Genomic DNA, 16915 nt, shown 5'->3' on the forward strand with positions numbered 1-16915 from the left:
ACATTTGGGATTCGTGCACACACATTTCAAAGGACCTAATTGTTAGGGGGACTCGAAGGATTGTGTGCATCCAGCAGATGCAATCCTTCTTCGTAGAACTTGAACCCTCCGCATTCGAGTTACACTGATTGATGGGGCGTGGCCGTATCTTGTGACTGATACAAGAAAATTGTTTGAAGCATTTACATTTGTTATTTACTTCGCTTTCACTCCATCATCGGGTTAACAAGGATTTTCGATTTCATTGACTGCAGTCACGCGGTCGGCAATTGAATTTCAAATCATATTTTCAATAACTTTGTGTGTTCAGCGCTTTGTTGGGCAAACAATTCCAACGGCAGAAAGTAAAAGTCGCAGTGCGTGTAAAAAACAAGGATTTATGGAAAACCCGTGACTTGACAAGGGGCGGACTGTTTTCATAACTTCGTTTCCACGTGAGGAACAGTGGAGAAAATACCATTATATAGGAAAATATTAGGAAAACACCATCACAAAAAATAATTACATTGAATATGTGTTCTTTATTTTAGTAACGCCATTTAACATTTAAACTTTTCACCATTTTCGAGCTTTTCCTTTTGCTTGGGCACTTTGGCGTAAGTACCAAGTCAATTTCGACTCACTCTTCTGCAATAAGTACAATATTATTCTGCTATTCCAATCACAAAACCATCCACTGTTCCTCGCTGTTTGTGTTCAACAAAACGGAACGTGAAAAATGACTTGCAATGTCTGCCAGGAGGCAAAGTTGTGCGCCGCTTTGTTGTTGCCGCTGATGTTGCACATGCAACTGCACAGTGAGCGCAGTTGCCCAAGGAAGGCGCTTTGTGGACGAAGAAAGGTAATCCTGGCGAAAAGCAGGATACGTGGCACGTCGTTAAAAGGGAAAATCAATTCTACGGCAACCTGCAACTTTCGCGTTGCCTGCAGCCCTTCCCCGCAATGCGGCTCCTGATGATGATGATGATGCTAAAGATGATGATGCTAAAGATGGTGATGCTAAAGATGCTGATGCCGATGCTGATGACATCGACTAAAGTTGCAAAGGCACTACTCTGTTTGCAGCCAGTGACAAAGGCAGAAATTCTTTTGACGGGGATTCGACTCACCCAACTCAAAATGCTCCTCAGTTACTAACACTGCAATCCTATGAATTTTCCTGGAAAATTACGTCACAGTCGGATCCTAACATACTATTTGTTAGTTTTCAGTATAACTATAGGTTTACATTGCTAAGAAACTTAATACTGCTGGTTGATAGATACATCGATACTACAGGAGCAGCCACCTTGCAACTGCAGCGGATCTACTCAGACTTTCCAGTTGCGCCACTGCTGACAGATGGCAAGTTGATGCTGACTTGCAAAATGCTTGCAAATTTATGCAACACTCACCTGTTCCGAAGCTGTAAGCTGAATTACGTTAAATACACACACACATCTGCACCGTCCACCATCCGCACACCTTCGCGCAAACAAACACACACACACACACGCATTGGCAACATGATTACAGTGAAAACAGAATAAGGACGCACGGACCGCCGGAGGGAGGTTCAATCCGCTTACACAGCGAAGCCAGAGGAAGGTGTTCCCACACTGGGAGAAAATGTGGGTCACCTTTACACTAAGAACGAGGCTTAATCCTTGAACTACCTAAAACAATAATGATGTATCAAATACAACTATAGATTTTGGGGATATTTTAAAATTCCAATTTAAATGGGCAGTAAAGTATATTTTCTATTAACTTTAACTATTTTCCTAACTCCTTTTTGTAATGGTGTATTATCCATCCCGCCCCAATTTTCCGCCCATCCCCGCCCCTAGTGGGCGGCAGCGCCTGTAAAAACTATTATGCAAAGCTATGCAAACGTAAGACATTGCCACGCACCGCACGCCCCTTAAATGCGGGAAAAAAGAAGCCGCAGGAATGAAAGTGGGGAGAAAGTGAGGAGCTGTAGAAAGTGGAGGCAGTGGTAGTGGAGGTGAAAATTTAAATTTCATTATCCAGGAAGGAAAGTCAATTCATAACGGTCGAAACGTCAAGCATCACAGTGGAATAGCTCAAACTTTTAGCCTGCTGTTCTAAATAATGATGCATGAATGCCAACTAATTTAATTGTGTTATCAGCTGCAAAGCTTGAAAATTGTGCTTAAAAATTTGAATAAATGCAGCATATCTTGCATTATTCTGGCTCATTAACTGCCCAAGCGTGATATGTGAGCTGAGCCCCCATGGCAGTAAATAAGCAAGAGCTCCATGAATATTTGCGGAAATGCACAGCATATTCGTACGAAGCCTTCTGCCACTTAAGTTTCCCGCCGGCTCAAGGATGCTCCACTCAAAGGATCCACTCGAATATCATGGCATTGTGCACAGTTGTTGTCTGCGGAGAGCTGCGCCCGATACCGCAGTCATTCTTATTATCCTGCCACTCCAGCCGAACGGGCTGTGTTGTTGGCAAATATGCCGACCCATTGAAGGAAAAAGCCTCGATGGCCACTTCACCGAACTCGAGCGGCGATTTATGGGCCAGCGGCTTCAAGGGGTTGAAAGGACCCGGTGGGCAGAGCCGCTCGGCCGTCTTCGAAACCCAGGAGCATTGATTTTCAATTTGTATGGCGGCACGTGGAGTTCTTCCGCTTCATTTGCTCCGTTCAGACAAAGCACCGGATCCGGGAAAGTTGCCTAAGTGAGTAAACATGCGCTGCCCCCGTATATCTCACTTCGCATCCTGCACCGAGTGCAGGCCACAGCTATTTTGTGATTACAGTGAAGCCAGTCGAGAGGTGATTCAAGTCCCAGGCCAAATAGCCGCCTATTATCCGGAATGCGGAGCACGGAGGAACACGGCTTCAGGTGAAATTGAATTAATTTGCCGCTCTCACTGAGTGGCTGCCGACCACGGGCGCTGTTTCTACCGGAAACGGAAACCTGCATGCAAAGATCAACAGGAAAAAGGGGCAAAATGGCGGCCCGTGTGCCCCGAAAACTATGCAGTGCATTTTTATTTTCACGCTTTTCCGCAATTTCATGCCAAAATGCACACGAACGGCCATGGCTCTTGAAACTGCATTCAAGCGAAAGTGTAAACAAAATGCTGAAAAATGCGGCTACTATTCCCAAAATTTTCTACGTTACCTAATGAAGTGTATAATCGTTTGAAAACCTCTATAAATTTTATCCTTTTAGCTGGCAGTTTTTTAGCACGTCTTGCAGTCATTAAGAGCTGTTACTGTGTGTTTGACATTTAATTTGTAGTACTTTTTAAATAACCATAAATTAAAGCTACAAATAAAGCAACTTGCAACAAATATGCATTCAGCGAATTTCAAATGAGAAACACTTCAGCGATATAAATTACGAAACGGCGAATGCAAATTACATATAAATTGATAATTATACATTGTTCGAACTATTTTCCCTGCCCTTTCGATTTAAGGGGCATTTCCCATCAGCTTTCGGGATCGGACGATGAAAAACCTTTCAGAAATGCCGGGAAGCCGGCATTTGCCTGTCACATTCATTCCGGTTTTAATTGGAAACCACATTTAATTTGCCCGTTTTCTTGTTGTAGCTGGCAACGCAGTTACAGATGTGTTGGCATTGGTTATTGTTTCATAAAATATGGAATTTTCGCATTTAATATGTCGCTGATAAATGGATTTCATCGCATGCCCACACACACAAAATAATTATGTAGCGGGCGATATTAAATTGAGTCCTTTCTGCTGTTTTGTTTCATTTATAAGCTTTAACCACAGTGAAGGTTTTTGCCGATTCTGGATGCATCTGTATGTTGCTTATGGCTGCATTTAATTTTTAATTGAATTATTCGACCAAATGGACGTCAAATTAATGCATCGATGATCAACAATTTGAATTAAGAGCCCTTCCAATCAATGCTGCCTGCACTTATAATTAATAAATTGTACCTCTGCCGTCAGTGAATATATTGAAAACCGAAATGAGTGAGCTAATACAAACCACTTAAAATAAGTGAATTAGGAATATTACGTAAAATATTCAAGCTGCTGTACACTTGAGAACTGAAGTTAAATTAAATAATGAAACTCATTGCTTTCTATGACGAATGGTATTTTGTCGACCAATTTGACAATAATGAATTTATAATGCTATAGCAGTTTTATGAAAATTTCTGTTCATTTAGCTTAGTTGGCCAACAGAATTCCAATCAACACATTCCAGTACAAGCTCAAAATGGCGAAAAGAAAATACTTTCGACAAATAATGGGGAAGTGCTCGAAGGGTCTATTCGTTTCAGGACTCGCTTGGCAGCGAAATCAATTGACAATGAACTTTCCTCCCGAACGACAGTTTCAAAATATTTTCGATGCCAACGAAATTTATAAATAGAATATTTCATCTTTTCCCTTCATTTTCCTTTCATGCTGGAATGAGTTTTGTCCTCAAAACGAAATGGCAAAGGGGAAAACAACAGCAGTCACTTTTGTACCGATAGTTTTCCACTTTCACATTCACCTTTTTTTATTTGCCATTTTCCATTGTGGGTCAAGAGCAGAGTCCTTTTCCTGTCCTTGCGCCTTCCCCTTCCTCGCAAGCATCCCTTTCACAGTCTCAATTACGAAACTAAGCACAAATCATTAAACAAAATAATAATTTCCGCAACAGAGGACCGAGGACGGGCGAGCTCGAGTGGGTAACTGACAAATTGCACCCCCCACATGCGGCATGCGGCATGTGGCATGCGGATGCCGGAGGGCGGTCAATGTGGGTGGCAAAGGTTCTCCGGACACACCTAAATCGGATGGGCAGGCCGGGTCCGGCCGAATGTCAAGAACAGGGCATTAAATTGTCGCAACGTGAAGGACACACTAAGCCGACTTCAAGGGTTAAAGTACAGATTTTTATTTCATTAAAGTCTATAATATCATATATTTCTACAAGCCAGTCCAGTATATTAGCAACTAAACAGAGTTAAAATAATACTCAAATGTATGCATTTTTATTTGCATTAAAGCTTGTATTGCTGTTAGGCTTTTCAAATAATAACTAATGGAGCTCTTTGAATCCGAGTAGTATTTTAGCTTTTAACTGAAGAGTCACCAATATTTTGTGCAGTGCAGACCAAACACCAGAAGGATGTGATGGGCACTCGGCCCCGGGACCTGACGTCTGCTGTTGGCCTGACCAGCCTGCTCCGACTTGAGTGTCCTGGGGGGCAGGAGGCAAGTGGCTGGCGGGGAACATTAATAATTTAGCCTAGTTTTGTGCGCACTTAGGTGCTCTTTTCTAGCAGTTGCCCCAAGATGTGGCAAACGGGGATTTGGAAATTGTCAAATGGGAGAAACGCATTGCCAGCGAAAGAGCAGTGAAAAATGTGAAAAACTTTTCTAATAATTTGCATACTTTTCAACGCGCCGAGCAAAAGTTTCCTGCACGCACGATTTCCAACTTTTACACTGAGTTTACTTTCTTATGTTCAGTGGCGAAATCCTGTAGATTGGTCATCATTTTCAGAGAATATCACAAGGATAATGGGATGATAACTAAAGCTTGTTAACTGAAAGTTCTTAAAAGGGTTAATATAAATAGCAAAACAGTGTTTTTAACCAATAAATATCCAAAAACTAGGATATCTTATGTATATTTAAACCTTCACAGTCTGGAAAGCCAAAAAGTAGTTTAGCGCCATGGTTATACACCAATGGCTACAAAAATACGTACTTTGTTGTCTGCCAAGTCAGTTCAGCTCGTTGCACTGTACCTGCTGCGCTTCAGACCACAGAAATTAGAGCGGGCGAGGGCTTAGAATAAATTTTGGCACTCCTCGCGAGTGCAAACAAAATTAACAGGCACGCAAACGGCGAACTTTAAGCAGCCAGCTGACACGCCCCCCCATTCGCACGCCCTATCTGTTGTGTTTCCCCCATAAAATGCAGTGCGGTGCACAAAAAGTTGCACGAATGCAAAAACCTTCTGCGAAAATGTCACAAAAAGCAGCAGCGAGCCGCAAGTTCAAAGCAACAGCAGCCCGCAACCAGCCCGCTCCCCCTCCCCCTACCCCTCCCCCTGCCCACACACCTGTCCGCTTTTCACGCTCCGCAGTCCGGACAGAGACAGCATTTTTACGGCAAAGAGCGCTCTTTTTCCCGGCAGCCGGCGGGCTAGTAGCGGCACTCTTTGTTGCCATTTTCCGCTTTTCCAACCGCCCCGCGCTGCACTTTCCAGGGAAAATATATGCTGGTCGGATAACAAGTTAGAGCGCTTTAATGGTGTGAACCGACTACAAGATTCCCGGTAGTGACTTGCCAAATATTTGGACGACCTCAAGGCGACTTGCTGACTGGCTTTGGATTAAGCGCATTTCAGACTATCCGCAATTCACATTAAATTTCTGGGAGAGCACTTAGGTAAATTTTCATAAGTGCCACTTGAGGCTGATCCAAAAGCAGTTTCTATGGCCAGATCGCAGGTATAATGGCAAACCAATGGACAAAAACCAGACTAAGAACTAGGCACTAGTTTGGCCACATTGCAGCGCTAACTTGGCCAACTTTTCAGTGGTCAGGACTTGGTGGATGGGCGGTTGGTGGCCAAATGGGTGGCTCCAAGGAAGGAATGGGATGTGGGTTAGAGGAGGCAGAAGCGTGGACAGAAGCAGCTTGTTGCTCGCCCCTGTGGACAAACTGCAATTAGCAATACTTTCCCTTGTCCGAGGCAGATGCCGAAATCTTGAGCACAGTTTGCTGGCTGTCCTGTTTTTGTCGCTCGAAAGTTTCTCATTTAAAAGTTGTTGGAAGTAATGAACAAGCACGCAGTATTTGATGGTGCTTAAGTAGTTACCAAAATAACTTTCTCGTAGTTGAAATGTGAGCTCGAAAGTGTTCGATCTCCTAACAGGGGGCATTTAAAGTTTTATAGGGAGTTATTCAGGAAAAAAAGACACAAAATAACTACGCAAGTGCAGTCCCCAAGGAAAAGTATCCTCAAGAATAAATTACCGATTAAACATTTGAAATAAACAAACTTCGTGTTGTATCATTTGTGTGGTCAGGTCAGCGAAGCGAAAAATATTTAATTTAAACTCTACCTCCTCCAGGTGGCTCAATCCTGATCCTGGAGCTGCCTCCCAGGAGTATCCTGCAGGTATTGCCCCATTTCCCTGCACAGTAAAGGCGAACAAATACCCAATTAATTAGTTGAAGCCCACAGAAGTTGGTCATCGTGTTTGGGGTTTCAACTTTTCCGGAAACCCCAGAAATATTCGACGATAACTTGGGGAATGAATTCGCTTCGCGTCGCTGGTGCTGGTGCTCCCAAAAATGTTCTAATACGAGAATTTTCCCCTCGGCTTTCAGTGAAAATTATACACACACATACACACATAAGTACACAGGCACACATATCCATATAGTTTGTATTTGTTGCTGCGGTTGAGCTGGGTAAATAAAACGGAAAACAAATGAATATAAATGTGAAACAAACCAAGTCCTGGGAAAAAACGGGAGTCCTTCGCAGGACGAGCGAAATGAAAATGCAACAGAATTTAGTTGTTCACTGCACCGAAAATAAAAGTAAGGTTCTCGAGATTGAAATCTAAGGTTATTATTCTGCCATTTCGTGCATGTTTTATTTTTCAAAACAACTTAGTCCATTGTGCAATACCATCTTGCAACAGAGTCTCGTTAGCCCTTAAAGTATTACCCAACTAATTTAAAGAAATGCCATTTTTCTGTGTTTACTTTCAGGGCGGTTGCTCAGTGTGCTATCATTGTTCGGAGTTTTTCCTGCTCATACTGGCTGCCACAGAACTGAAAACAAAGGAAAAGCAGCAAGGCAGCCGAGTGACCATTAATGGAAATCTGCTCAACGATATTCGCATTGCAGAACGGGTGCTGTAATAAGAAAACTTAAGGGAAAAACAGGTCGGCAGACAAGCCAGCCGAACTTCAATTCTGAATTCTGATGCTCTGTGTGCACAATGTGCTCGCATTACTCATGCGCCCCGTTGGCCAGCACGTAATATTCGAAAGTGCGCAAGAAAACAAAATGGCAGAGTTGGTAGTACAACTCCTGCCGTTGCCTTGGCCATAATAAAATGATAAATGAGTACGTGCACTCCAAGCTAAACGTATTTTAATTTGAAAAACGGAAGCAAGCTCTGCTGCAGGAAGTACAATGTGGGAAACAAAAAATAATCTGGAATGGCCGTCGAGGGCCTGCTCATTTTTCCTGCTTCCCTTAATTATGCATTCCCATCTGGAGTTCAGACCTGGTTCTTGTCCCCAGCAGTTCAGGCAAAATAATCCGTATACCTGGTACTCTTCAGTTAGAAGGATCTATTGTTCTTCTGAGGATTTTCGTAATGTCACTACATTCCCAACACTTAATTAAATACGTATTTTAAAGAAATAATAAATGATTTCTTCCCTGATACTATTTCACATACTTTTTGGAATGTATAAAATATAAAATATATTATATTTCGCATTCATGTACCGGGCAACTTCTGGTCGAGTCACTCAACTGCGGCTTTCACACTTGTTTTCCGAGCAGCAGGTGGCAAGGGACTGGTCGACAATGTTTGTTTATGCAAAACTCATTTGACTCCCGAGAGCAAGGCAAACGCAATGTATTTCCAATAGTGTCAACTCGATGTGTGAGTGCAATCATCTGCACTTTCCCCAGCCACTTTCCCCGAACATTTGCCCAAGGAAAATGTTGTCAGACACCAGAAGGAGCCCCACATGGGCAGGCCTATTCAAATTGAATGCCATCTCTCCCTGGATAACCTGCCATCCGAGTCCTGTTCGACTTGTGAGCCGAGGAAACTGCCTGCCCATCACCACTTTCAAGTCGGTATCGACATTAAATTCTTGATTGACTGTCGATATGAAGACGGGACAGGAATTCCTTGCAGCTATGAAATGGTTGTGACACTCATTGTTGCTTTCTAGTTGTGGCATTTAGAAGTTAGGACAATATTGTCAATAACTGGCTTTTAGAAACTGGCAGGGAATTTTATTCGATGGAATGCATTTCGCATCGAACATTTTTGTGGGTATATTATGCTATAGCTTTGATTTTCTAATCAGCATTGTATAATACAAATAATAAAGATGCGAATTCACTCCTGTACAAGCCATACAAACCAACTTAAGCTGATTAAAATATACATGCCACATAATAGTTGTGGAAACTTCGGTGACCTTACAAACGCAGATGGCTTATACTTTATGTTGCATACTTTGCGGCATGCAACTCATGAACGAAGAATTATTTTCCTACAACGTGCTTTTGGGCTGGATTAAAAAGGAACATTTCCGATTTGTTTGTTTCCCAAACAGGCACTCAATACGTTTCAGATCTGGCCATCAATTTACGGAAAAACATATGTAAGCACCCAGTTACACAATGGAAATTCAATTTGTCGCACATTTCTAGTGCACCAGCTTACCTGCCCCCGGATTTATGGCACTTTCCCGGTCGGAAAACTCACCTGCAAGTAAATAAATGGAAATAGAAATAAATTTTCATTCTAGTGGGTAGCGTATAATTTATTAAAAAATCAAATTTATACGGCCGAACAGTTTCGGCGCATGTTTGTGTGTCTGGAAAATGGAAAAAACACATTCAACCCAAAACGAAACCCAGAAACCATTAACCTAAAACAAAATCGAGCCGAACCGAAACAAAACAAGGAGATACCCGTAGATCGGGCCGGAATGCAGTTTAGTGCGGCCAAAATAGTTGGCTGCCAAAGTGGTCAAACTGACCAGCCGGATACGTAGGTCATTGGGATAATGGCTGCCTTTGACTCGGTTTTCTCCCGGGGCAATTCTAAATTATGGTGCTCCTGCTGCCTCCAAACGAGCAGATGATTGAGTCAAAGGCTCGAAAGCAACATATAAATGATGGCCCATTGGAGCGCCTGGGGCCACGGAACAGATATATTCCCCACTCGTGTCTCTCTGGCAAATCCTTCAAATGCCAAACTCGATAACGAGCTACGAAGTCATGCAGCACCACTCGGAAAAATACAACATTTCCTTACTGGAAAAATATACATATTTGAAAAAAATAGACACAAATCCAAACAATTCAGTCAGGTGGATATTTTTTTTGAATAAGTAAGTTTCATAAATGTAACAAATACTGGACATCTTTTTTGTAGCAAAGTGAAGTACATTCAAGTACATTCCTCTCCGTCATCATCTCTGCGTCAATTAAATGCAATAAATCACTTCAAACATTTTCAATTTTTCTTATAAAAATCAAATATATATGCATTTGAAGTCGACTTATTTGGCGAGTGCGTAGTGCATTCAATTTTCGTTTTCCATCTTGCCTCGGGACAAGTGCACTGCACTCGTTGGCAAACTGAAGTGACTGGGTAAAAGCTTAAGCTGAAACATTTTGTTTTGTTTTCCGATGAAGTGCAGAATCAACTTCGAGAGTTTCGAGTTTCAGCCAACTTGGACTCCACTGCATCGAGCAGGATTCAAAACACGAGGGCAAACTAAAGAGCTAAACAGCAGAGTAAAAAGTCCGGAGTGCCACAAGACAGATAGCCGCTGGCATTCGCATGAAAATAGATTTTAAATATTAAATAAGTAATACATAACAACTGTTCAGTGTATGGTTTGATATTAAGCAAGACATCAATATTAAAGTTTCGATAGAAAAACTAAGTAACAAATAAACAAAACGAATTCTTGTCATAAGCCACATGCCTTAAAAAGTTTGTTCTTTTCGCAACCGAAAGCAGTTTGCTTTCTAAATGAAATTAAATAAATAAATAATAAACGAGTGCAGATATTGCGGCTCCTCCTTCGTCTAAATGCTACCTATAACATTAAAATTTATTAAGGTGCTCGAGCTGAACTATTTAAACTATAACTTTGACCAAGTACTTTAAAACTTTCCCCTAATACAGAGGCAAAAAGAAAGTTGTGCGTCGCATAGATATCAACAAAGTTATGAGGACAGTTCTAAGTTTTCAACCCACGCGAATAAATACCTTTAATACTTTTTAAGAAGCCAATTATGGGTTTTGCATGTAAGTTGCCAATAAAGTTGGCAAAATATGCTAATTTTCCATCTAAAAGGTAATGGCATTAGAATGAGCACCATCAGCACAGAGGAGATATAACACAAAATGCCAGTAAACTGGGCGGCCACAGATTTCCCTTCCATTAGGCCCAGTCTGAAATAAACAAATTCGAAATCCCGGAAAAATAACACATTCTATCCAGTAGCCAGGAGTCCTCTTTGGGCCGTAGTAACCAACATTTGTTGCCGCAGGAAAGTTGAATCGAGCGAACTATTTTTTATGGCCGAGACTGGGCGGGCATTCATGCAGCATGTGGTAAATGGGAAATGTTGCAGGGGGCGGGGGCATCATAAAAATAAATGAAAAGGTCACTTTGTATTGGTTGTGGGACAATTTAACACAGGCAAATGTGTATGCAACTGTAATTTTTCTGTCGCTGGCAGCAGCCCAGCAGCAAAACCATATGAAATAGCAACAATTGTATCCACACTGGCACACGAAATACATACCAAATAGTTGGGGCATGTCCTTGGTGTGGCCCAGTGGGTGGCTGGATGGGTAAGGTGTCCCTGCAAAGTATTCCTGTGGTTCCGTTCTGTTCAGTTCTGTTCTGTTGGCCTTTCATTTGCTGCCCCGCACACGCACACAAGCATTTTACTCATAAGCCTTAACAAGCGCCATTATTATTGGACCCACACACCCCAAAAATTTGCCATTTTCTCTCCACCCACCCATACACACACACACCACTCACACACATGTGGCCAAATAAACATGTTAAGTTTTCAACAGCTATAAATTATTTCCTTACCAGCCACTCGGCTTTTTCTCTATGCTAAATGCCCCTAAATGAAAATAATTTATTGTGGTCATTAGGGGAGGTCCTCCCATCGGATTGTCCTGTAAGCAGTGCTCCTCGCATAGCCTACAACTTATTCCTGTGCCGGGTAATTATTTACACTCAGCCATCGGCAACAGTCGCTCGAGAACAGGATCGGCAATCGAGATGGACTGTTACCGATAGCCATCTCCTGCTAATGACCTGTTAGTGGTCTGTGGAGGCAACTGTACCGCTCTGCACACGATTTATTTCAATTTTGAAAAAATATCCTTTCTATTAGGAGCGATGCAAGTGAGATTGTTGTTAGTAGGCCACACATAAGCCGATGGTGTCAAATACAAATGTTTTTTGGAGTAGTCCGGATTATTTTTGTTGGAAACAGTCTGCGACACAATCAGTTATATTTCATAGCAAAAATCGAATGAACAAAACTCAATCCACAAACGGCAAACATTATACAATCCTTCGGGACGATGACTTCAAAGTTAATACTTCTTCTTTCGGTATTTGGTGTTATTCCAAGCGCGTTGATCCCGAAAAGCCCAGCGCATAACGATTTATGTCCCCGATCTTCCCGGAAATCCCACAGATATGGATTAATCACCTTCATAGATGACCGCAACTGGAACGAGTTGCTTTCCGGCGAGTGGCTTTTGCTACTCTGCTCGACACGCCACGCGACGTGCGAGGATTTGAAGGCGGACTTATACCAGCTGGCAAACCCTTCAGTGGGTTGCCTCGATGTGGGATTGGCTTTTGGTGATCTCTCCGAGTACTTCTGGCTAAGAGGACGATTTTCCGCCTTCGGCAAGATCACCGTATATCACGTGCTGGATGGGGAATTCCGAAGACTGAGCTCCACGCAGGATGCCTACTCCCTTCGCAATCTCGTGATTCTGCGCGAATGGTCGGAGTTGCCTCGACTGCCGTTTTGGCTACACCCGACCTCCACATGGAGCAGTTTTGGTGAATTTGTTTTGAAGACGATGTTGAAAATAAGAAAATCTGATATTTTTGGAAGCACCTTTTGGATAACCGCACCTCTCTTAAGCTTATTCTTCATCGTTGTTATGCCGTGCATGTTTTTGCGTATTATAAGGACATTTATGAAGGGGAATGCAAACAAAAAGAATGTTTTGCAGCTAGCATCAACCAGAAGTAATCTATTTCCGATGAAATCGTTTTCCAATGCGGTTGAAATAACATCACACATAAAAAGTATTTAAAATTTTAATGTTATCTTTCTATGGTCTTCTTTTAAAAGCACCGAATTAAACCCGAAAGGAAACCGAATTGTCTTTGTGTTTGATTTAATAAGATCTTTCAACAAAATTCCAACTGGTATTCAGGTAAAATAAATGGCCACAGAAAATATACGTTTTCACTTAGGTGCCGTTGAATTTGTACAAGTATCGAAATAGTACCCATTTGTAACTTAAAAAGCCTCACTTTGTTTATTATTTATTATGTAGTACAACTACATATGTAGTTATAGATACCATAGCTCTTCAGCTTATATTTTATACAAACTGACCACATTTTATGGTGCTATATGTGTATATTCATTTAAGTTTGTAAGTCTTTAAGAGAGTGAAACTGGACCAGCTAGTTCAGTAGGTACGCGGAGCAGGCGGAATGGGTGCGACGGAGTCGTCCAAGGTGGTGTCCACTACCGGACGATATTTGATCGAGGCACAACCCTTATCACCCAGGGCAAAGGTCATGGTGTGCTTGCGCCAGTGCTCCTCAATTGGTTTCTTTTTCTGTCCGGCCAGTGGTGCTCCATAGTCCAGCTCATCCAGGCGCTTATTGAAATCCTCGCGAGCATGGGATCCCCTCGATTCCTTGCGATTTTCCATCGCTGTAATGATGTGCACCGAATTGGCAAGCATATTTTGTAGCTCCAGGGTTTCAACCAGATTGCTGTTCCACACCAGCGTGCGATCGGTTATCTTGATGTCCTTGAACTGTTCGCACAACTGGGCTACTTTGAGCAGGCCCTCCTTGAGGAGCTTTCCCTCCCGGAAAACTGCCGCATGTTTGGTCATGGTCCGCTGCAGTTCTATCCTCAGCGCGGCTGTGGGAATGCATCCGTCGGCGCAGCGCAGGCGCTTGAAGTTGTCCAGCGACTTCTCGGTGGCCTTGTCCTCCACCTGGGGCGGCTTATCCCCCGGACAGCTGTTTGCGGCAATGTCCAAGGCGCAAACTCGGCCAAAGATGATCAGATCCAGCAGGGAGTTGGCACCCAAGCGATTCGCCCCATGTACAGAGGCGCAGGAAGTTTCTCCGCAGGAGTACAGCCCCTTGACCACTTGTTCCTTGCCATTCTCATCGATGGTGACCACACGACCCTTGTAGTCCGTGGGTATACCGCCCATGTTGTAGTGCACAGTTGGCAGCACTGGCACTGGCTCCTTGGTGACGTCCACCTTGGCGAAGATCCTTGCGGTGACCAAAATGCCCGGCAATCGTTGCCTAATGATCTTAGCGTCGATATGATGGAGTTGCAGGTGCACATGATCCTTGAGCGGACCGCAACCATTGCCAGCAAGAACCTCCATGGTCATGGCCCGCGCCACCACATCCCTGGAGGCCAGATCCTTGGCCTTTGGGGCATAGCGTTCCATGAAACGCTCGCCCTTGCAGTTCAAGAAGAAGCCGCCTTCGCCCCTCACTCCCTCGGTAATAAGGCATCCTGCTCCGTAGATGCCAGTGGGATGAAACTGCACAAACTCCATGTCCATGAGGGGGAGCTCCTGTCGGGACACCCAGGCATTGCCATCACCCGTACACGTGTGTCCGGCGGTCGTGGAGAAGTACACCCGCCCACAGCCGCCGGCGGCGACAACCGTATTGTTGGCCAGAAACCGATGGAAGGTGCCGTCATCCAGCTTCCAGGCCAAGCAGCCCACACATGCACCTCGCGACATGATCAGGTCCAGGACGAAGTAGTCCACAAAGTAGTGGCAACAATCGGAGTGTTTCAGCGTTTGTCCGTACAGTGTGTGAATGAGGGCGTGGCCCGTGCGATCTGCACATGCACACGCCCTCCTGGCCACCCCGCCCTTCCCGTAGTCCAAGGTCTGTCCTCCAAAAGGACGCTGGTAGATCTTGCCGTCGGGCTTTCGCGAGAAGGGCATCCCGTACATGTCCAGCTCGCAGATCGCCTTCTCCGCCTCCCGACACATGTAATGGATCGCATTCTGATCGCCCAGCCAATCGGAGCCCTTCACCGTATCGTAAAAGTGGTACTTCCAGTCGTCCTTGTCCATGTTTGAGAGGGCGGCATTAACACCACCCTGGGCAGCCACCGTGTGAGATCGGGTGGGAAAGAGCTTGGATATAATGGCCGTCTGGAAACCCTTCTCCGCCAGCCCAAATCCAGCCCGCATTCCAGCTCCACCGGCACCAATCACAATCGCATCGAACTTGTGGTCAGTCAAGGAGTACTCATCCTTGCAACTGGCGTCTCGCACAGAGGTCACTTGACACAGACGACTAGCACTTGGGCCAAGAAGGGTCCTGGTGAGCTGCTGTCCCGCCCTTCTGACAAACAGGCGATTCATTTTCAATGGCAGTCCAGTTCTATTCACAGAAACAGACGTAGCTTTGCGCTTTTAAATGTATTAGGTGTATTTAACTGTTTTTGAGTTGGGATAGAAATCACAATGACTATGAGACTGTCGCAAAGGTCTTCTCCTTAATGGAATACAGGAAATAAGCAATGCATGTTTTAGTGAAGTTAGTCAAAGAAAACTAAGTGTCAAAGTATTCTGAGACAGTTCGAAAAGTATTATATTAAAAGTATCTGTATTATAAAAAACATAAATCATGAAAACCAACAAAGTAGCAACGCCAATTTTGAAGCAGACTGAATTTGTCTCTCACATCCTTTGTTTGTCGAGTCACGCCATTTTTGAGTTTGAAGCTCGTTAAAGCTGCGCGTTTCCACGAAAATCCTGTAGCGGCATCGAAGAGCAAAAAGTAGATTGGCGGCCAACAGGCCAAGATGGTTAAGATGGTCAAGATGGTCGAGATGGTCGAGATGGTGAAGATGGTCAAGATGGTGAAGATGGTCGAGATGGCCCAAAGCAAACACGGAGAGATCGGACCGGGCAAACATACTTAAGCGCAGCGAAAACAGCAGAAAACGAGCAATATGTAAATGAGTCTGGGTTTTGGGTCTGGGTCTGAGTTTGAGTTTGAGTCTGTGTTTGTGATTGGGTTTGCGATTGGGACTGCGTTTGGGCCTGGGTTTGGGTGTGGGTTTGGGTTTGGGTTTGGGTTCGAGCAAACAGACGAGAAAGGGGCGAACCCATGGGCGGAAAGCCAAGAATGGCGAACGAAAGACTTCGGACACGAACTCGATCGCTGGGTTTGCTCTGGGTTCGATAGCGTATCGAGATGGACTGGGATTTTCCCGCCGGCTAATTGCACTCAAAGGACATGCGCATTTGCGTGGATATCCTGTGCAAACGGAGTGCCTGCCCCGAATTCTTCCTTTTTTCCTCCTTTTTTTTGCCGACTGCCTGCTCGGCGTTCGCACTCTCGCGTGTTTGCTTTATGAGTTTACAACCTCAGCCTAATTGAGGCGGGGAAATTCGCTTAGGCGGCCATAAAATCGAATTGTTTGCAAACACACAAGCAGAAAGGATTGGCCATAAAGCGGCTACAATGCCGTGCGGTGAATATTTAGGGCAAGGACGCTCTCGTCCTCGAAAGGATTGAGGATCGCGCTGGCAGGGGTTGGCCCGCATTTCCGCGTACTCCTCCGCGGCGGATTCTTAATGAAAACGTGCGGCACCTTTAATGAATGACCAAAGGGAATTGGAATAGGTAGCCCAGACATCCGTCACGGGTGCGACAACTACATGGCGATCCATTCGATTCACTTGTCCATCCGCCAGATACATTTCTCCATTAGCCAACGCTCAGCCCTCCGGAGACCCCTCCATTTTCATTTCCATCTACGACTATTTTATTGAGTTCCTAGTCTGTTGATTTTTCTCATTTACTACCGACGGCCGCACTGT

At 44.1% G+C, this 16915-nt stretch overlaps 3 protein-coding genes across 3 annotated transcripts in view; 1 reads left to right on the plus strand and 2 right to left on the minus strand.

Moving 5' to 3' along the window:
• The window catches only part of LOC6544700, a 92767-nt gene that overhangs the window by 63007 nt on the left and 12845 nt on the right, over positions 1–16915 (minus strand). The window lies entirely within an intron of this gene.
• LOC6544706 (thioredoxin-related transmembrane protein 1) lies at positions 12317–13175 on the plus strand. The gene has a single exon (XM_026977907.1). The coding sequence runs from the start codon at positions 12356–12358 to the stop codon at positions 13106–13108; it is 753 nt and encodes a 250-aa protein (XP_026833708.1). The 5' UTR covers positions 12317–12355; the 3' UTR covers positions 13109–13175.
• On the minus strand, positions 13396–15526 carry LOC6544707 (succinate dehydrogenase [ubiquinone] flavoprotein subunit, mitochondrial). Its single transcript, XM_001972425.3, has one exon. It carries the CDS (start codon positions 15446–15448, stop codon positions 13493–13495), a length of 1956 nt encoding a protein of 651 aa, XP_001972461.1. The 5' UTR covers positions 15449–15526; the 3' UTR covers positions 13396–13492.

This window comes from Drosophila erecta, unplaced genomic scaffold, assembly GCF_003286155.1.
Source record: "Drosophila erecta strain 14021-0224.00,06,07 unplaced genomic scaffold, DereRS2 tig00000021-arrow-pilon, whole genome shotgun sequence".
Classification (NCBI taxonomy): Eukaryota; Metazoa; Arthropoda; class Insecta; order Diptera; family Drosophilidae; genus Drosophila; species Drosophila erecta.